Below are 21,890 nucleotides of genomic sequence, written 5' to 3'. Positions count from 1 at the left end.
TTTTTGGCCTAAATGCAAAGCCCTATGTTTGTGGCAGGCTGTCTTATTTTGAAACATGGTAGTAGCTGCATCATGGTATGGGTCTGCTTGAAATCTGCCAATACTGGGAGTTTTTCAAGATGAAAAGAAACGCGATGGAGCTAAGGCAAAATCCTAGAGGAAAACCTGCTTTCCACCAGACACTGGGATTCACCTGTCAGTAGGACAATAACCTACAACACAAAGCCAAATCTACACAAGTTGCATAACAAGACTGAATGTTCTGAAGAGGCTAAGTTAGTTTTGACATTAATCTGATTGAAATACTATGGCACAACTTAAAAATAGCTGTCTAGCAATGATCCCCAACATCTTGACAGAGCTTGAAGCATTTTGAAAAGGTGCAAATATTGTACAATCCCAAGAAGACACAGCTGTAATGGCTACCAAAGGTGTCTGACATGTATGGACTCAGGAAACTGAATACTAATGCAACAGACATTCATCTTTAATATATGCCAGAGTATTTTGTGTAGATTGTTGATGAATCCCACTTTGTAACACAATGAGATGAAATCCAAGAGATCTGAATACTTTTGCAAGGCTCTGTATATAAGGAATAGGGTGCCATTTCAGTACTATAGGGTGCCATTTCAGTACTATAGGGTGCCGTTTCAGAAGCCGCCACATTAACCTTCTTGGTGAATTCTTTATTCTACTCACCTTAGAAGCAATGGCTGTGTGCATGCCAGTGTTAGATGAGGTTCCTGACCTTTGCCCTTTGACCTCTCCCCAGCTGGCCCAGAGGAAGATCCAGGAGATATTGTCACATGTGAGGCGGCAACAACAGCCAAAACCCTCGCCCCGTGGGGAGGGGCCGTCCCGTGGGGACGGGCTCGCCCGGCCCTCCCGGAAGTAGACCTGGGGGCCAGTGACTGAACCGCCCGAAGACAGACCAGAGGGGTAACACGGGCAGGGACGACACGCTCATCTCAGGGGTTAAGGGTCATGGGTACCCGACTGTACACCCCATACCCCTCTCAATGACCTCCTTGACCAACACCACAGTGTGGATAGACCTTAACCCCCACCCCCCCCAAATCACCTCACCTCTCTGAGATTATACTTCAGAGGGTTCCAACGTTGTCACACCCTCTCACCACACGGATGGGTCCTGATTGGTTCCTTTTTTTTTGTGTAGAAAACACCAAGACATAAGAATTATCCCCCTCCCTGGTGTGGTAACACTCACCACCTCACATGTTGATGACAGGTGTTCATTTTGACACTCGTTTCAGTTTTTACCTTTTTTATTTAGAATTGTTTTTCGCCCTGGATGAAGTGTTTGTTTAATTGGTTGAAGCTTTCTCTCCTGAGTTTTCTGTGGAAAGAAAAAGGCATTGCTCTGAGTCCTGGTAGGATGATGAAAGATTACGGGAAGGGGTTTAGACGGATGGGCAGGGCTAGGGGTAATACTCTTGTTTGATTGGACAGGGGCCCCATCGGTGGTTTAACGGGGTGCCCCTGTGCTGGTATTGATAGTGGCATTTTATAAATTCGGATGCATTTTATAGATATATAAATATATATTTAGAGTTGAGGATAAGTTAACACTTAAGGGACGTGTTGAACAGTGTTGGCCAGGAAAACGAATTTAATATGCATTTTACTGAACTACCTCAGGATCTCTAGTACCTCAAGAAGTCGACAAGAAAAAAAATAAGAAAATTGATATATATAATATATATATGAGGAAAAAAAAATCTTTTTTTTTTTATTTTTAAATTTGCTTTGTGGTATTTTGTATACTTTATAAAGCTAATAGTTCTTGAACATTTTTATTTTTTAAAGAAAATTAACAATTTGGTCAGCTGCCAACTGACCTTGCCTTCAACTCTAGTGCTTTCCAGCAGCATCAACGTGACGACGGTGGCCCTGTACATAAAGTCTGTCTGTACATAGAGCCAAGGGCGGAGTTGGCGCTCAACTCAGTTGGCTGCTGATGGGAGTATAGAGAGAGAATACATCGCCTCAGTTCTCCTGAGGAATCCACCATCTTCTGAAAACTACAAAAAGCACGTCTATATTAGAGTAATGCCGATTCATGCCATCCGTACATACTGCAGCGACGCCGTTTAGTTTTGGGATTCTGACACTTATTGTTGACGGTACGTTTAAATGTTTTCTTTTCTTCTGTCTTCCTGGAAGGGCAATGGGAGGGGCCTGAGCACTGAGTTATCTCTGTAGCCTTCATAGAAATAGACACGGCAGACCAGCACAGTCTGTTTGTTTTTCTGTTACCTGCTTAGGCCTTGAACCATCATAATCTCAAACTCGCTTATAGTGCAATACATGGGGAATAGGGTGGAATTTGGAAGTTACCCCAAGTTTCTTACAAGCTAAAGTGCGGTCCACAGCCTGATGGGTTTAAAAAAAAAAAACATTCTAGAGCGACTTTGCAGTGGCCCCAGTAGCCGTGGAGTCAGTCTGTTAGTGTAGTTTACTGCATGGTGAAGGTAGGGGAAGTCACACTGATGGATGCTTTTATGGAATCTACTGTAACTGTTTAACCAGCAGCAGCAGCTGTAACCTTTGATTGAAGTGAGAGAAAGCAGTTCAAATTAGTATTCATTACAAAAAGCCAAGCGGCACACAACATTTTACTAAATGAACCCTGTTTGGGACGAGGAAGATCAGTTTAAAAAAAATCCAACGACAAAGGAACACTATACCAAGTTTATCCTTTTTTATGCAGAATGTAAATATGTTTTGATTGTGGTAAAAGTGCTTGAGTGTATCCATTCTTCCACAATAGAACGCTGTCTACCTCAGCCGAGGGGGGGGTTTGTGGCAGCATGCGCCCTCACCCCCCCTAGCGCTCGCTCCCATACACCTCCTAGCGCCCGCGCCCTCACCCCCCCTAGTGCCCACGCACTCGCTTCCACACTTCAGTCCCCCCCAACACTTCTCTGCATGGGCGCGTATGTGCGCACGCGGTCCAACCTTGCGCTTACGTACATGAGGGGCACAAGTGACGTTTACCCCCCCCCTCCTCCCCCACCTTGTCATCTGTTTTTTGATCTACCTCTTTAGAAACACATTTTGAATTAGAGGCATACTTCTATTTATTAGATTTGGGTTCTTCTCCCGCTGTCCCCCTTCTGCTTTCCCAGATATAAATGAAAATTAACAAATCATGTTGTACTCTTTTAGAATTTAAAGGAATAATTGAAGAAGTGATCAGAAATATTTCCTTTGCTAGCATTTATATAATCTACTCTTGCTTAATTGATTGAAAATCCTCAAACATAGCTTTTTCTGCTTTTATTTTTGGTAGTGTGGCTTCCATGTATTGAACTTTCTTGCTTGTATTTTGTGAAAAAAGGTATTTTCACCCGTGCATTTTTTTGATTCAGTGAATGGACGATAAGTAAAAAATAATTATAAACTGTAAAAAAATAAACAAAAAATAAAAAAAGGGGGAAAAAAAGGGGGGCCTGCCTTTTTGTTTCTGGTTTGAGACTAACAATAAATACTGTGTGTCTTACCTTTGTCTTCACGAATGCTACATTAATTTGATAGCGATTTGTTCTGTTAGTATTTTCTTCGATGTGTAACATGGAAATTCATGTTTGTGTGGGGAAAGTGGAGGGACTTGTTTAGGGAGTGCCTTTTTTTGGAAAAGTGGTCTGGTTTAGGCACGATGCCTCCTCTGTGAACATGCTTGTGCCCCTTCACCCCCCCCCCCCACACACAGCTCAACTTGTCAAACGCCTCTGAATAAAAACTAAGTGAAATTGGCTCCTATGTCCTTCACTTTATTTCTCTTGTATTTTTCCATCTACTGTAAGATGCACTTTTTCTAAATGTTTTGTTTAATTTAACCTTTTGTTTAAGCGGAAGTTCAGGATATTACAACTTGACGTTAAACTACTTTCAGGGCGAGGGACCATTATCGGCCAGGAGAAACCGTGATCTATGGTTTTGTTTTCTCTAAACGGCCGCTACATACTCTAGCTACTGCTAGCATATATTTTATGGAGTGATATTGGCATGTGTGCAGTTGTCAAAATGGTTAGTTGGTCCGTTACTACAACCGTGTAATAGTGTTCAGTCCAATTTTTATAAATTGTATTTAATCAGGTTACTTGTTACGTCACTTGTGAGCCCCCAAAGAGACGCATGCAGATCGGTAGGTTACACATTTCCAGTATATTCAAAACCGATCTTAAACTTTCCAGAATGAAACGTCAGTTTCACACCAAATCAAAAAAATATGGCTTTTCAGTAACTAGTCATTTGTGCAACACATGTAGATGGCACAGAGAATGGACAGTAATTTCAAACGGATAAGTTTTTTAAACTTTTTATTTATTTTTTTACATTTGCTTTTTCTAAAAGTAAGCCATTGTTAAGCTTGACGCACAGCATAAAGATATTTTAATAAATTCATGAGTGAGGAAAAAATCAATATCTCTGAAGATCTGTCAAAAGAACTTTCTGCCCAGCTTCATTTTGGTTCCTAGGCCCTTTCCCTTTGGCGTTCACAGATCTAAAAAGGCTAATGGAAGCGGCTAGATATTGAAATGAGACAGGAACTTAATATTACTCTCCCACCAGAGCTGCCTCAAACATTGCCCCACCCCAAACTGTTTTTGTCATTTGCTGCACACAGTGCCTATTTAAAGTCAACACCCCTGGTAACTTTAAAAAAAAGTGTGTTTAAGCATGATAAAGTTAATTTATGTATTAAACCACCCAGACACATCAAAGATGTCCTTCTGAACTGAGATGCAGGACTGGAAGGAAACTGCTTAGTGATATCACCATTAGGCCGTTGGTGATTTTTAAAAAGGCTACAGAGTTCAATGGCTGTGGTGGGATAAAACTGAGGATGGATTAACATTGTAATGACTCCTCAATAATGACATACAGTGCATTTGGAAAGTATTCAGACCCTGTCACACTTTCCACATTTTGTTAGGTTACAGCCTTATTCTAAAATGTATTAAATTTAAAAAATCTTCACCAATCTATACCCAATACCATATAATGACAAAGACAAAATAGGTTTTTAGACATTTTTGCAAATAAATTAAATCACATTTTAAGTATTCATACCCTTTACTCAATACTTTGTTGAAACACCTTTGGCAGCGATTACAGCCTCGAGTCTTCTTGGGTATGACGCTACAAGCTTGGCACACCTGTATTTCTCATATTATTCTCTGCAGATCCTCTCAAGCTCTGTCAGGTTGGATGGGGAGCGACATAGTACAGCTATTTTCAGGTCTCTCCAGAGATGTACAATCGGGTTCAAGTCCAGGCTCTGGCTGGGCCAGTCAAGGACATTCAGAGACTTGTCCCAAAGCCACTCCTGTGTTGTCTTGGCTGTGTGCTTAGGGTCATTGTCCTGTTGGAAGGTGAACCGTCCCCCCAGTCTGATGTACTGAGTGCTCTGGAGCAGGTTTTCATCAAGGACCTCTGTACTTTCCCTCGATCCTTAGTCTCCCAGTCCCTGATGCTGAAAAACATCCCCACCGCATGATGCTGCCAACATGCTTCACCATAGGGATGGTGCCAGGTTTCCTCCAGACGTGACGCTTGGCATTCAGGCCAAAGAGTTCAATCTTGGTTTCATCAGACAAGAGAATATTTTTTCTCATGGTCAGAGTCCTTTAGGTGCATTTTGGCATACTCCAAGCAGGCTGTTATGTGTTTTACTGAGTGTCTTCCATCTGTCCACTACCATAAAGGCCTGATTGGTGGAGTGCTGCAGAAATGGTTATCCACAGAGGAACTCTGAAGCTCTGTCAGTGACCTTCGGGTTCTTGGTCACTTCCCTGACCAAGGCCCTTCTCCCCGATTGCTCAGTTTGGCTGGGCGGCCAGCTCTAGGAAGACTCTTGGTTCCAAACTGTGTTCTTGGGGACCGTGAATGCTGCAGACATGTTTTGGTACCTTTCCCCAGATCTGTGCCTCGACACAATCCTGTCTGGAGCGCTAAGAACAATTCCTTCGACCTCATGGCTTGGTTTTTTCTTTGACATGCACTGTCAAATGTGAGACCTTCTATAGACAGGTGTCTTTCCAAATGATGTCCAATCAATTGAATTTACCACAGGTGGACTCCAAGTTGTAGAAACATCTCAAGGATGATCAATGGAAACAGGATGCACCTGAGCTCAATTTTGAGTCTCATAGCAAAGGGTCTGAATACTTATGTAAATAAGATTTCATTTTTATTTCTAATACATTTGAAAAAGTCTAAACCTGTTCTCGCTTTGTCATTATGGAGTGTTGTGTGTAGATTGAGGGGAAAAAATGTATTTAATCCATTGTAGAATAAGGCTGTAACGTAACAATGTGGAAAAAGTGTAGGGGTCTGAATACTTTCTGAATGCACTGTTTAAGACCAGTATAAAGAATACAAATATTCCTAAACATGCATCCTGTATGCAACAAGGCAATAAAATAATACAATTAAAATACACTTTTTGGCCTAAATGCAAAGCCTTATGTTTGGAGCAAACACATCACTGAGTAACTGTCTCCTTATTGTTAAGCATGGTGGTGGCTGCATCATGTAATGAGTCTGCTTGACATCGGCAAATACCGTGAAAAGAAACGGGATGGAGCTAAGCACAGGCAAAATCCTAGAGGAAAACATGCTTCAGTCTGCTTTCTACCAGACACTGGGAGATTAACTAACCTTTCAGCAGGACAATAAGCCCAAATGTACACTGGAGTTACCAAGAAGACGGTGTTGTTCCTGAGCTGCCAAGTTACACTTTTGACTTATATCTGCTTGAAAAACTATGGCTGTCTAGCCATGAACCTCAACACCTTGACAGAGCTTGAATATTTTTTTATGGGAAAATATTGCACTACAGGTGTGCAAAGCTGTTATGAGGCTTACCCAATAAGACCCAGCTGTAATCAACGCTACAGGTGATTCTAACATGTATTGACTCGGGGTGAATACTTATCCAATCAATGTATGTTAGTGTTTTATTTTTCATTCATCTTTAAAAGATATACATTTTCTTCCACTTTGACATTACAGAGTATTTTGTGTAGGCTGTTGACAAAAAATTACAATGAAATCCATTTTAATCCCACTTTGTAACACAATAAAATGTGAAGAAATCCAAGGAGGGTGTAGACTTCCTATAGACATACTTTTCTACAACAAAGTCAACTAAACAAAAAAGGCATTAGTATTTTCATATTTTATCAAAAGTTAAATGTTCCTCTTGCTATCTTATTAACAGTTAGTTCTCTTAGTTATTGGTATAGATATCTTCTTTGTGATGCATTTATGAATGTGCTAAAATTAAACTTGGTACTGAAGAACCTCTGAGTAAAAATCCTGGGGCCTGTTAAGGATTATATAATGTTACAGAACATTGAGATAGAAATGTATTGTGTAGAACAGATATGCTTGTCTGTCAGGTACGAAAGGGAATCCAGTAAGCTCTTGATTCTATTTCTATCTGCACCATTCAAAATGTTTCACACCACTGAATACACCCCAAATTTGCAGCCTGTGGCTGTAGTACCATCGGTGGGTCTACAGGGGGTGTCTGTCCGACAGCAGGCGACTCCTCTCCTCGTTGGTGGGGAATATTACCTCCCTCAGCCGGCCCATACGACCCCCAACACCAACATGGCCACTGGCGTCCTCCACCAGGGACCTCCTCACTCGCTTGTGGACTTTATAGCGCCTGGGAGGGGAGAGAGAGGAAATGAGAGGAGGGAGAGATGGATGAGAGGGGGAGGAGGAGATAAGACAGAGGGGAGCAAGAGATGGAGGGAAGGGGGAGAGATGGAGGGAGAGAAGAGGGGGAGATGGGGTGGGAGAGATGAGGGGGGGTGAGGGGGGTGGGAGAGATGAGGGGGGGTGAGGGAGGGAGGAGAGATGGAGGGTAGGGGGAGATGGGTGAGGGAGGAGAGATGGAGGGTAGGGGGAGATGGGGTGAGGGAGGAGAGATGGACGGTAGGGGGAGATGGAGAGATGGGGTGGGGGAGTGAGGGAGGGAGGAGAAATGGAGGGTAGGGGGAGATGGGGTGGGGGAGTCAGGGAGGAGAGATGGGGGGAGATGGGGTGGGAGAGTGAGGGAGGAGAGGGAGAGACGAGGAGGAGTGGACAGAGAGATGGAGAGAGGATGGAGGGAAAGGGGGATAGGGGAGAGAGATGAAGTGGGGGAGATGGAGATGAGAGATCATGAGTAAGGGAAACTGAGTGTGTGCACACGTAATACTGAGTGGCTTGACTTACTTGTAGACTATGAAGGCGGTGAAGGCAAAGATGGCTACCAGAATAGCACTGGAGGAGAGGACAACCTCTGCAGCATGAGGAGCTTTAGACTCTACAAACAGATGGGGGGAGGGACGGAGAGACAAGAATGTGAGGGAAATTGACAGAGTGATAGAGAGGTGGGATGGATCGAGGGGAGTCAAGAATCAAAGGGGTGGGGGATGGAAAGAAGTGGAGAGAGGTGGGATGAGATTAGGAGAGAAATAAACCACTTTAGTGTCAGGTGTAAACTGTGCCTCAGTACCATCAAAAGAAACAAACTTCAAAATGAAAATCCCATCTATGGCTGTGGATTTATACACATTCACAACATTGTATCCCAAATGGCACCCTACTCCCTATATAGTGATCTACCTTGACCAGGGACCATCCATACGGCAAACTATTCACTATATACAGTGCATAAGGAAAGTATTCAGACCACTTCATATTTCCCAAATATTGTTATGTTCCAGCCTTATTCTAAAATGGATTAAATAAATAAAATCCTCATCAATCTCCACACAATGCCTCATAATGACAAAGTGAAAACAGGTTTTAAAATGTTTTGCAAATGTATTAAAATTAAAAAACAAATACCTTATTTACATAAGTATTCAGACCTTTTGCTATGAGACTCGAAATTGAGCTCAGGTGCATCCTGCTTCCATTGATCATCGTTGAGATGTTTCTACAACTTGATTTACCTGTGGTAAATTAAATTGATTGGACATGATTTGGAAATGCACACACCTGTCTATTGAAGGTCCCACAGTTGACAGTGCATGTCAGAGCAACATCCAAGCCATGAGATCGAAGGAATTGTCCGTAGAGCTCCGAGACAGGATTGTGTTGAGGCACAGATCTGGAGAAGGGTACCAAAAATGTTCTGCAGCGTTGAAGGTCCCCAAGAACACATTGGCCTCCATCATTCTTAAAAGGAAGTTTGGAACCACCAAGACTCTTCCTAGAGCTGGCCGCCCAGCCAAACTGAGCAATCGGGGGAGAAAGGTCTTGGTCAGGGAGGTGACCAAGACCCCGAGGGTCACTCTGACAGAACTCCAGAGTTCCTCCAGAAGGACAACCGTCTCTGCAGCACTCAACCAATCAGGCATTTATGGTAGAGTGGGCAGACGGAAGCCACTCCTCAGTAAAAGACACATGACAGCCTGCTTGGAATTTGCCAAAAGACACCTAAAGGAATCTCAGACCATGAGAAACAAGATTCTCAGGTGTGCCATTCACAGGTGTGCCAAGCTTGTAGCGTCATACCCAAGAAGACTCGAGGCTGTAATCGCTGCCAAAGTATTGAGTAAAGGGTCTGAATACTTATGTAAATGTGTAATTTCAGCTTTTTATTTTTTATATATTTTTTTTAAATGTCAAAGAAAATTCTAAAAACATGTTTTTGCTTTGTCATTATGGGGTATTGTGTGTAGATTGATGAGGGGGGAAAAACTATTTAATCCATTTTAAAATAAGGCTGTAACGTAAGAAAATTGGGAAAAAGTCAAGGGTCTGAATACTTTCCGAATGCACTGTAGGGTGCCATTTGGGACTCAACCTGAATAACACCCCAGGGTCTAGCCCTGTGACCTACCGGGTGTGTCAGGGTTAGTGTTGCTTATGGTGATGGTGGTGGTGGTGGTGAGGGCCAGACTGCTGGTGTCCTCCAGGGTGATGTTGACACAGTAGGTCCCTGGCTCCAGGAAGGTCCTCCGCAGGTGCACCTTGCACTCCGACGATGGGGGCACGTCTTCACACACGATGTTCCTCACCTGGTGGCAAGAGGGGTCCGAGACGATGGTGCAGGCTGAGGTGGGAGTGCTTGGGGAAGGCGGAGAGGAGGAGGAGAGAGGAGGGTGGTTATGGTAGATGGATGGGGAAACTATGGAGTGGTTTGTGAGTTAATATTCATTACAAATGACATTTTTCACTAGTCCAAAAACATGTCTGAGGGTTGCCTTAGCCACATTCAATTGTGTTCCACTCACCTGCCCAGGCACTTGACCAGGAAGCTTATGTCAGTGTTCGTGACCTTGGCAGCAGACACGTCCACGATCCGATTGGCTGGCTGGCTGTTGATTAAGTGCTTGGGTTCTGTGATTGGGTAAGGCATGGATGGAGTGATTAAAACATGCTTGGATTGAAGACTTTTCACATTGGAGCAAATACTAACTTCCACTCCCATTGATATCAATGCATGATTAAGTGAACATTTGTGTAGACATTGGGCAGTGGAACTTAGTATTTGCCCCTATGAGAGTGTTTATGGCCGAAATGGCACCCTATTCCCTATATAGGGCACTACTTTGACCAGAGACATATGGGAGCCTTATGGGCCCCAAAGTAGTGCACTATAAATGGAATATGATGCCATTTGAGATGCACTATATCCTCATCCACCCACCAATAATGGTGATGTTGGTCTGGAAGTTTCCATAGAAGTAGCGGAAGCAATCATTGGCTGCCAGATGTGCGTGGCGGAGCTGGGCCATGGGGGTGGGGCCAGCCGGCAGGGACATTGGGGTAGGGCCAGTGGGCAGGGACATGGGGGTGGGGCCAGCTAGCAAGAACTGGGCAAAAAGTTGTATCGGGTTGAACAGCGCCACGGTCACGTCAGCAACCGTCGGGGGGAGGGGCTCTGTCGTCGGGAAGCCTGTAGTCATAGGAACAGGTGTGTTGGAGGCGGGTCTGGCAGTGGTGACTGGCACTGGAAACGAGACAGTGGAATTTGGACAGTTTATGTCAGCTGAATAGAACTAAAATCACAAGAGAAAACACTTCCTCATACAATCTGGCAGACACTTCTATTCAACGCACATTACAGAGGTCATTCTTACCAAAACCATGGGTTGTCTCCATTTTGTGAGTGATGGAGTGAGTTCCAGGGGGAGGTGTGTGGGCCGCTGAAGGAGAGAAAAAGAGTGATATGACACATAACGCTTCAAAGACGGACGTGGGGCTGCAGCGCAATCAGCGCAAACAACATTCCCCCAATGGTGCATACCTTATTCCAGGCTGGAGTCCCAGTAGTATGGTGAATACTCATTAGTGTGTACTATGTACTTCTAGGTTTGTGTACCTGCAATATCCACTGAAGTGAAGTGTGACTCAGGTGTGCGTACCTGTAGTTTGCGTGGGCGGAGGACATGGGATCTTGAACGTCGCCTCCACCCTCAGCTTCACGTTGACATCTCCAACCGCACTGTAGGAGTGAGTGGCTATGTTGCTATGGGTGACCAGCTGGTTGCCGTCCTTGAAGTCCCAGATGTAGTCGACGGCGTCTGCGGTCTTCAGGTAGTTACTGGGGTCGTGAACCGACACACTGAACACAACGTCCTCGCCACGCACAAATACACTGTCCGACAGGTTGGCTGATGCCTTCTGAGAAATATTCACAGCCACTGGGATCTTGTCTGTGGATGGGTAAAGGTTAACAAGAAACACTCAGACATGACACATCCGTTCATCTATACATTCATCTATCTGTATCCAGTGCTTCATTTGTAAATTGAGAGGTCCCGGGAACCCATAGGGTGTGTTTGTAAATTCTCTCTGGTTATCTACTCCGATTTCAGAGCACTCACGTCTGAGTGTACCAGAGCGCAGAATAACTGCTGAATTTACAAACGAGCAATACTCGTTGAATATGACCGGTGTCAGTGAATGTCAGCAAAAAAAACGTTATTAAATCGTTGAATATGACCGGTGTCAGTGAACGTCAGCAAAAAAACTTTATTAAATCGTTGAATATGACCGGTGTCAGTGAACGTCAGCAAAAAAACTTTATTAAATCGTTGAATATGACCGGTGTCAGTGAACGTCAGCAAAAAAACTTTATTAAATCGTTGAATATGACCGGTGTCAGTGAACGTCAGCAAAAAAACGTTATTAAATCGTTGAATATGACCGGTGTCAGTGAACGTCAGCAAAAAAACGTTATTAAATCGTTGAATATGACCGGTGTCAGTGAACGTCAGCAAAAAAACTTTATTAAATCGTTGAATATGACCGGTGTCAGTGAACGTCAGCAAAAAAATGTTATTAAATCGTTGAATATGACCGGTGTCAGTGAACGTCAGCAAAAAAACGTTATTAAATCGTTGAATATGACCGGTGTCAGTGAACGTCAGCAATTTTTTAAAATTAAATCGTTGAGTATGACCGGTGTCAGTGAACGTCAGCAAAAAAACGTTATTAAATCGTTGAATATGACCGGTGTCAGTGAACGTCAGCAAAAAAACGTTATTAAATCGTTGAATATGACCGGTGTCAGTGAACGTCAGCGATTTTTTTTATTTTATCGTTGCCAGCAGCACAGTTACAGTCACCAACGCTCTGGATAACATGAAAACTGCCTAACCAGCTCTGCTAGAGAGTTGAAAATGGTCAGAGTGAGGTGTTCTCTCATTTGTGTTTAGAAGTAGCCAGCTAGCAAGCTAACTTTAGCCAGTTAGCTTGGGTGCTTGACTGCCGTTGTGAGGTCAGAACGCACGGATCAACCCTACTCATCGGCCAGAGCACCCTATGAGCGAAACGCTCTTAATTTACCAACAGATAATCTGACAACACTCTGAATTTACGAACACACCTCATAAGGTGAATGCACCAATTTGTAAGTCGCTCTGGATAAGAGCGTCTGCTAAATGAGGGGGGGGGGGTTAATCTAGGGGGGTATGAGGTACCAGAACACATTGAGAAAAAAAGTGACAAACTCATTATAGCAGGGCAGCAGACCGAGTAAACAGCCAAGTAGCCTACTGTCTATGGTGGTGAAATGGACAGCACTCTCCAAGGTGCTGATTAATTCAAAGCATTTTAGACGTCACTGCAGTAAACCCACACACTTGAGTTTAGCTGTGGGGCTTATACAAGTCCGAAATTCTTATAGCCTCATTTTCTAGACATCAATGTACAGCGACATTTACATCACTGTAGAACACAAGTCATATGCATATGCACACACACTCAGCTGTGGGGCTTACAACACCCGAACGTCATATAATTTCCAAGACATCAATGTCGCAGTAGAACAAATATCACAATATCAGAATGAAACTTAAAATAAAATAAATGAATGTAGGCTACAGCACATATGAGAATATATAGGTCTCCTGCCTATGTGAAAACATGAAGCACATATTCAGATTAACTTCACAGTACAGAACAAGTTTGTAAAAAAAACATTTTCCTCCCTTAGTTTTCAAAACATCCCACAATGACTTTCCCCATGTCAAGTCCATTTAACTCCTGACAGTCAATTTCTTGCTCAAAGCCATGAGCAGGCCTGTGGCTGTGACATTTATCCTCCTTCTACGGCTGTTTGGATGATGTGTAAGAGAGACTATACTATGCCTGCGTTACAATCAGCAAAATCCCTGACTCCCTATGGCTAGTCAGAATTTATTAAATAAGTGAAAGCAAAGTGCTAAAGCTCCACCTGACCAAGGGCTTGGTGTCCTATAAGATGTACAAGGGGAGGGGCTTGGTGTCCTATAAGATGTACAAGGGGAGGGGCTTGGTGTCCTATAAGATGTACAAGGGGAGGGGCTTGGTGTCCTATAAGATGTACAAGGGGAGGGGCTTGGTATCCTATAAGATGTACAAGGGGAGGGGCTTGGTGTCCTATAAGATGTACAAGGGGAGGGGCTTGGTGTCCTATAAGATGTACAAGGGGAAGGGCTTGGTGTCCTATAAGATGTACAAGGGGAGGGGCTTGGTGTCCTATAAGATGTACAAGGGGAAGGGCTTGGTGTCCTATAAGACGTACAAGGGGAAGGGCTTGGTGTCCTATAAGATGTACAAGGGGAAGGAAGGATAGTAGATGGGAGGAAGCAAGGTTGCTGATTGAGACACGTGATGCTTGGAGAGTAGACATGAAGTGTATACAGCGAACTCACCTGTGACAAAGAAGACGGCCTTGTCGGTGGCCAGGGGGCTGTACTTCCTGCGCTCGCGCTTCCTGTACACCATGACCTCCATCAGCTCCGCCCCCAGAATGATGTCACTGGTGTTCACTGTCAGGGTGGAGGAGGAGCCATCACACGTCTCAGAGTACTGACCTGGGGGAGGGAGGAGGGAAGGAGAGATGGAGAGATGGAGGGAGGGAGGAGAGATGGAGGGAGGGAGGAGGGAAGGAGAGATGGAGGGAGGGAGGAGAGAAGGAGAGATGGAGGGAGGGAGGAGGGAAGGAGAGATGGAGGGAGGGAGGAGAGAAAGAGAGATGGAGGGAGAGAAGGAGAGATGAGGGAGGGAGGAGAGATAGAGGGAGGGAGGAAGGAAGGAGAGATTGAGGGAGGGAGGAGGGAAGGAGAGATAGATGGAGGGAGAAGGGAAGGAGAGATGGAGGGAGGGAGGAGGGAAGGAGAGATAGAGGGAGGGCGGGAGGAGGGAACGAGAGATGAGGGAGGAATCAGAGTGCAGAAAGATTTTGAGTAATAGCAGATCTCCATCTCTAAGCATCCCTCCATCTCTAACCTCCTCACCTTTAATAGAGCTCATCTAATCAATCAAATTCAATCAATTGTATTTATAAAGCTTTTTTTACATCAGCCCATGTCACAAAGTGCTTATACAGAAACCCAGCCTAAAACCCCAAACAGCAAGCAATGCAGATGTTGAAGCACGGTGGCTAGGAAAAACTCCCTAGAAAGGCAGGAACCTAGAAAGAAACCTAAAGAGGAAGCAGGCTCTGGGGGGTGGCCAGTCCTCTTCTGGCTGTGCCGGATGGAGATTCTAACAGTACATGGCCAAGATGTGCAAACGTTCATAGATGACCTGCAGGGTCAAATAATAATAATCACAGTGGTTGTAGAGGGTGCAACAGGTCAGCACCTCAGGAGTAAATTGGCTTTTCATAGCCGAGCATTCAGAGCATTCAGGTCGAGACAGCAGGTGCGGTAGAGAGAGAGAGTCCGGTGAACAGGTCAGGGTTCCATAGCCGCAGGCAAAAGCAGCAGCTCTAAAGACACTGGAGCAGCAGCATGACCAGGTGGACTGGGGACAGCAAGGAGTCATCAGGCCATTAGTCCTGAGGCATGGTCCTAGGGCTCAGGTCCTCCAGGAGGACAGGGAGAGGGACATTGTGCATGTACAGTCGTGGCCAAAAGTCTTGAGAATGACACAAATATAAATTTTCACAAAGTTTGCTGCTTCAGTGTCTTTAGATATTTTTGTCAGATGTTACTATGGAATACTGAAGTATAATTACAAGCATGTCATGAGTGTCAAAGGCTTTTATTGACAATTACATGAAGTTGATGCAATGAGTCAATATTTGCAGTGTTGACCCTTCTTTTTCAAGACCTCTGCAATCCGCTCTGGCATGCTGTCAATTAACTTCTGGGCCACATCCTGACTGATGGCAGCCCATTCTTGCATAATCAATGCTTGGAGTTTGTCAGAATTGGTGGGGTTTTGTTTGTCCACCCGCCTCTTGAGGATTGATCACAAATTCTCAATGGGATTAAGGTCTGGGGAGTTTCCTGGCCATGGACCCAAAATATCGATGTTTTGTTCCCCGAGCCACTTAGTTATCACTTTTGCCTTATGGCAAGGTGCTCCGTCATGCTGGAAAAGGCATTGTTCGTCACCAAACTGTTCCTGGATGGTTGGGAGAAGTTGCTCTCGGAGGATGTGTTGGTACCATTCTTTATTCATGGCTGTGTTCTTAGGCAAAAGTGTGAGTGAGCCCACTCCCTTGGCTGAGAAGCAACCCCACACATGAATGGTCTCAGGATGCTTTACTGTTGGCATGACACAGGACTGATGGTAGCGCTCACCTTGTCTTTTCCGGACAAGCTTTTTTCCGGATGCCCCAAACAATCGGAAAGGGGATTCATCAGAGAAAATGACTTTACCCCAGTCCTCAGCAGTCCAATCCCTGTACCTTTTGCAGAATATCAGTCTGTCCCTGATGTTTTTCCTGGAGAGAAGTGGCTTCTTTGCTGCCCTTCTTGACACCAGGCCATCCTCCAAAAGTCTTCGCCTCACTGTGCGTGCAGATGCACTCACACCTGCCTGCTGCCATTCCTGAGCAAGCTCTGTACTGGTGGTTCCCGATCCTGCAGCTGAATCAACTTTAGGAGACGGTCCTGGCGCTTGCTGGACTTTCTTGGGCGCCCTAAAGCCTTCTTCACAACAATTGAACCGCTCTCCTTGAAGTTCTTGATGATCTGATAAATGGTTGATTTAGGTGCAATCTTACTGGCAGCAATATCCTTGCCTGTGAAGCCCTTTTTGTGCAAAGCAATGATGACGGCACGTGTTTCCTTGCAGGTAACCATGATTGACAGAGGAAGAACAATGATTCCAAGCACCACCCTCCTTTTGAAGCTTCCAGTCTGTTATTCAAACTCAACCAGCATGACAGAGTGATCTCCAGCCTTGTCCTCGTCAACACTCACACCTGTGTTAACGAGAGAATCCCTGACATGATGTCAGCTGGTCCTTTTGTGGCAGGGCTGATATGCAGTGGAAATGTTTTTTGGGGATTCTGTTCATTTGCATGGCAAAGAGGGACTTTGCAATAAATTGCAATTCATCTGATCACTCTTCATAACATTCTGGAGTATATGCAAATTGCCATCATACAAACTGAGGCAGCAGACTTTGTGAAAATTAATATTTGTGTTATTCTCAAACCTTTTGGCCACAACTGTATATGTGTGTTTATGACTGTGCGCATGTCTATGGGTAATTGAGTGTGTTTGAGTGAGACTCTTACCCATGGAGTGCCATACGTAGACGTAGCCCTTGTGTCTCCAGTCGTTGCTCTGAGGGAAGGGTTTCCCGTCTGGGAAGACGTTACATCTCTTCAGGTCAGTACACTTTCCAAAGCCGTAGTCATCTAGCCAGGAGGTCCAGTTAAAAACATAGCCAGTCTTAAGCTGACTGTTAGCTGAACAGGGCAGTGGAGGGGAGAATTACAGTCAATTCACAGAATGTAGTACACCCTAGCCTATTTCATGTCTCAATGTTGAGTTATTCAGTTTTTGTGAATGCTTAATTGCTGATTGTATAATGATCTTGTTGTCAGCTGTCGTGGTGTTGTAAAGTGTGTGTGTGTGTTTTTTTTATGTGCAGGGGCGTACTTAGTGATTTCACAATCCCCAAGTGAAGAGCAGACTATGGGAGGCGCACAGTACTACATAGAGCCATGGCTACATGGAACTCTATTCCACATCAAGTAACTGATGCAAGCAGTAGAATCAGCATTTAAAAACAGATAAAAATACACCTTGTGGAACAGAGAGTACTGTGAAGAGACACACAGACACACACATACAGTTGAAGTCGGAGGTTTACAAACACTTAGGTTGGAGTCATTAAAAATAGTTTTTCAACCACTCCACAAATTTCTTGTTAACAAACTATAGTTTTGGCAAGTCGGTTAGGACATCTACTTTGTGCATGACACAAGTCATTTTTCCAACAATTGTTTACAGACAGATTATTTCACTTATAATTCACTGTATCACAATTCCAGTGGGTCAGAAGTTTACATACACTAAGTTGACTGTGCCTTTAAACAGCTTGGAAAATTCCAGAAAATTATGTCATGGCCTTAGAAGCTTCTGATAGGCTAATTGACATAATTTGAGTCAATTGGAGGTGTACCTGTGGATGATTTTCCCATGATGCCTCTTTGCTTGACATCATGGGAAAATCAAAAGAAATCAGCCAAGACCTCAGAAAAAAAAGTGTAGACATCCACAAGTCTGGTTCATCCTTGGGAGCAATTTCCAAATGCCTGAAGGTACCACGTTCATCTGTACAAACAATAGTACGCAAGTATAAACACCATGGGACCACACAGCCATCATACCGCTGAGGAAGGAGATGCGTTCTGTCGCAGAGATGAACGTACTTTGGTGCAATCCCAGAACAGCAAAGGACCCTGTGAAGATCCTGGAGGAAACAGGTACAAAAGTATTGATATCCACAGTAAAACGAGTCCTATATCGACATAACCTGAAAGGCCACTCAGCAAGGAAGAAGCCACTGCTCCAAAACCGCCATAAAAAAGCCAGACTACGGTTTGCAAATGCACATGGGGACAAAGATGGTACTTTTTGGAGAAATGTCCTCTGGTCTGATGAAACAAAAATAGAACTGTTTGCCCATAATGACCATCGTTATGTTTGGAGGAAAAAGGGGGAGGCTTGCTAGCTGAAGAACACCTTCCCAACCGTGAAGCACAGGGGTGGCAGCATCATGTTGTGGGGGTGTGTTGCTGCAGGAGGGGCTGGTGCACTTCACAAAATAGATGGCATCATGAGGCAGGAAAATTATGTGGATATATTGAAGCAACATCTGAAGACATCAGTCAGGAAGTTAAAGCTTGGTCGCAAATGGGTCTTCCAAATGGACAATGACCCCAAGCATACTTCCAAAGTTGTGGCAAATTGGCTTAAGGACAACAAAGTCAAGGTATTGGAGTGGCCATCACAAAGCCCTGACCTCAATCCTATAGAAAATTTGTGGGCAGAACTGAAAAAGCGTGTGCGAGCAAGGAGGCTTACAAACCTGACTCAGTTACACGAGGTCTGTCAGGAGGAATGGGCCAAAATTCACCCAACTTATTGTGGGAAGCTTATAGAAGGCTACCCGAAACATTTGACCCAAGTTAAACAATTTAAAGGCAATGCTACCAAATACTAATTGAGTGTATGGCAACTTCTGATCCACTGGGAATGTGATGAAATAAATAAAAGCTGAAATAAATAATTCTCTCAACTATTATTCTGACATTTCACATTCTTAAAATAAAGTGGTGATCCTAACTGACCTAAAACAGGGAATTTTTACTAGGATTAAATGTCAGGAATTGTGAAAAACGGAGTTTAAACATATTTGGCTAAGGTGTATGTCAACTTCCGACTTCAACTGTACACATGATAACTCACGCACTTTACACATAGGTAGACATGTGTTTTGTATTGTAGATATGTGGTAGTAGAGTAGTGGCCTGAGAGAACACACTTAATGTGTTGTAAAAAGTTTTATAAAATGTAATGTAATATTTTTATTGTATATAACAGCCTTAATGTTGCTGGACCCCAGGAAGAGTATATGCTGCCTTGGAGATCCTTAATAAATACAATACAATACAATGTGGAGGCCCCAGGAAGAGGCCACACTGAGGCACGCGCACACATTTTGAAAATGGGTTTTGTCATAAAGACATTTAATTTAACTGTAAAAATGTATCACCTTTTAATGTGCCATGAACACAACCAGCTTTCATCTGATTTTCAAACAAATCACTTTAAAAAGTAGGTTACCTTTGCACATTCATCCAAAATAATTGCAGGATCCGAACAGTGCACTGTGTATCCGCCAACTTTCCAACTTTCCTTCAATTCGCAAGTGGCTGAAATTATCTCACAGGAGAACGCATCCTAGTGAGTGAAACAACGCCCCTCTGTCTTACTATGTGTAGCCCATGTATCTGATTCTGTCTGGCTGAAAATAGTATGATATACCAGTATGACACCATACAGTATCAGATACATGGGCTACACATACCCCATTGGGCACAGTCGTAAATTCAACGTCTATTCTACCTTGGTTCAATGTAATTTCATTGAAATGATCTGGAAACAACGTTGATTCAACCAGTGTGTGCCCAGTGGGACATGTCCTCTGCCTGGAGGACAATGGCAGTATTATTAGCAGTACCTGTCGTTTTACTAAAGAACTTTGGTAATTTTTCTGTTAAAAATTACATCTTTCTGTTTCTTCTCATTGCTGCAACTTAATCTCAGTGACAGTCACGTTTGCAATCATATCGCGTGAAACAATGCACGGGAACTCTGTCTGGGTGGAATAGTCCTTTATTATGAACCAGTCCGTGGGTGATTAATGACACTTCATTCTAATATTACGAGAAAAACTCGAGCGGAGCATGGGGGGGGGGGGGAGGGGGGGGGGCTCATGAGGCCGCTTGATGATGAGAGGCCTGAGGTAATTGCCTATTCCTCCTCATGGTAAGTCCACCACTGTGCATGTGTGTCTGTGTGTCTGGGTTTGTTCAGGCTAGGTGTGTGGTGCGTGGGTGTCTCTGGGTGGGAGTGTGTAGGTTTGTTTGTGCTAGGTGCGTGTGTGGGTGTGTTGTGACAGTGCGTGTGTAGAGTGGTTTGTGGGAAGCACCTGAGGCCTCCAGCTCCATACCATCTGGACAGTGCTCATCCCACACCAGCTCCCCGTTGGTGTCCTCCTTCTGACATGGCGGGTACTCTAGCTTGGCAGTGAATGACACCATAGAACCTTTGATTGCTGGACTGTCGCTGGTCAGGCGCACTTTGACGGGCTTACCTGGATCCGGAGGTGAAATTAGTTGATAAATGTTGTAATGTTTTAAAGTGAGAACGTTATAAACTTTATTTGCATAATTTGACAAGGTGCTCACCTTTTCTCCGCGTTAGTTCCTTGGGACCAAAGGGCGGGTAGATATAGTCATCCCACGGGTTGCTGTCTGGGTTCCAACCGGGGATCGGCGGGAACTTCATCGACAATGAATGCTTGTGAGGGAACATGTCCCGGTAAGCTGAAAGAAAGAGGAAGAGAGAGTACAATTTTGTTTTGAGACTTAGGCCTATAGATTTATGGTTAAAATTGCGCTTTTAAAAACCTTGGAAAATCTATCTAATGTGAGAGCCCTAATGTACGTTTATCGTGTTAATTCGTTGAAAAGGGCCTATTTCCTTAACCATAATAACTGTAATTTTCTGGATATGGACTGACGAGTGGAATAGATTTAGTTTAAAGTCGTGTTGTATACTGAATAAAAGTAACCTTTGGAAAATGCACAAGACAGATCTCCAAGTGCATGCGCGTAAATGGTGTAATTGGGCTCATGGGACTGTGACTGACAGGACAAGCGCACGGACGTTGGCAACACAATAACAGCTCGCGCTTCTCTGAAATTCTTATGAGATGAGCAAGGTCAGAAGAAAACAATTAAAGGAGCGTTGCTTTTTCCTTGTAAAGAGTAATTCGAAAACCACAGGGTAAACTGAGAAAAAGGCATATAAATGTCAATTATTTCGACCTATAGTTATTTGAAAGACTTGACTGAGTGCATTAATAAACCTTTATAGGCTGAAAATGACAAATATAAAACAAACCGCATAGCAATTATCAATTAACAATGTAACAAGTATCCCTATATCATTTTAGTAATTAATTTGCCAAAACCTTATACGTCATCTGCATCCAAGCATCCTATACCGCAAACCTGATTGATGGGTACAGCTAAAACCCAAAAAGCTAACAAAAATGTACTTACTTTTGAGTCCATTTGCTTGAGAAACGAAAACAGTGCAAGCCAGAACACACACATAATGTAAAGCTCCCATTTCGACTTAAAAAAAGCTGCACCTGTAATATCCACACAACCCTAAAGATAGTTGCTCCTCACGCAGACCCCACCAAAAACAGAACTGCTCCTTCACGCACACACATGTATTCTCCCTTTCTTCCCCCGCGTTCCCCGAGTTCCATAATTTAATACAGGGCTGCATGCACGCGCAAACATGTGATGTTGATAACAAGACGCATCTCATCCTTCATTACGTCGCGAGCCTCATGTGGACCGTCTCAGTCCA

The 21,890-nt window shown here is 43.9% G+C and overlaps 2 protein-coding genes across 4 annotated transcripts in view; one reads left to right on the top strand and one right to left on the bottom strand.

The window, feature by feature from the left end:
* The window catches only part of LOC120027152 (insulin-like growth factor 2 mRNA-binding protein 3), a 35,354-nt gene extending 31,574 nt beyond the window's left edge, over positions 1-3,780 (top strand). For all 3 annotated transcript variants that reach the window (XM_038972017.1, XM_038972019.1, XM_038972018.1), the window contains one exon: positions 776-3,780. In XM_038972017.1, coding sequence (XP_038827945.1) covers positions 776-898 — 123 coding nt within the window. In that variant the 3' untranslated portion in view covers positions 899-3,780. The remainder of the gene's footprint in view (positions 1-775) is intronic.
* A 3,771-nt stretch (positions 3,781-7,551) lies between these two features.
* LOC120027176 (protein QNR-71-like) lies at positions 7,552-21,641 on the bottom strand. The gene is made up of 12 exons (XM_038972047.1): positions 21,572-21,641; positions 20,693-20,830; positions 20,455-20,598; positions 17,006-17,179; positions 14,181-14,342; positions 11,406-11,696; positions 11,121-11,186; positions 10,688-10,990; positions 10,272-10,377; positions 9,878-10,104; positions 8,260-8,350; positions 7,552-7,705 (listed from the first exon to the last, which is right to left on the bottom strand). The coding sequence occupies exons 1-12, from the start codon at positions 21,639-21,641 to the stop codon at positions 7,552-7,554; spliced, it is 1,926 nt and encodes a 641-aa protein (XP_038827975.1).
* Positions 21,642-21,890: the final 249 nt, after the last annotated feature.

The sequence above is a fragment of the Salvelinus namaycush genome, chromosome 32, assembly GCF_016432855.1.
Source record: "Salvelinus namaycush isolate Seneca chromosome 32, SaNama_1.0, whole genome shotgun sequence".
Taxonomy (NCBI): domain Eukaryota; kingdom Metazoa; phylum Chordata; class Actinopteri; order Salmoniformes; family Salmonidae; genus Salvelinus; species Salvelinus namaycush.
Note: the sequence above shows the minus strand (reverse complement) of the source record. Positions and strands in the feature narration are given on the sequence as shown.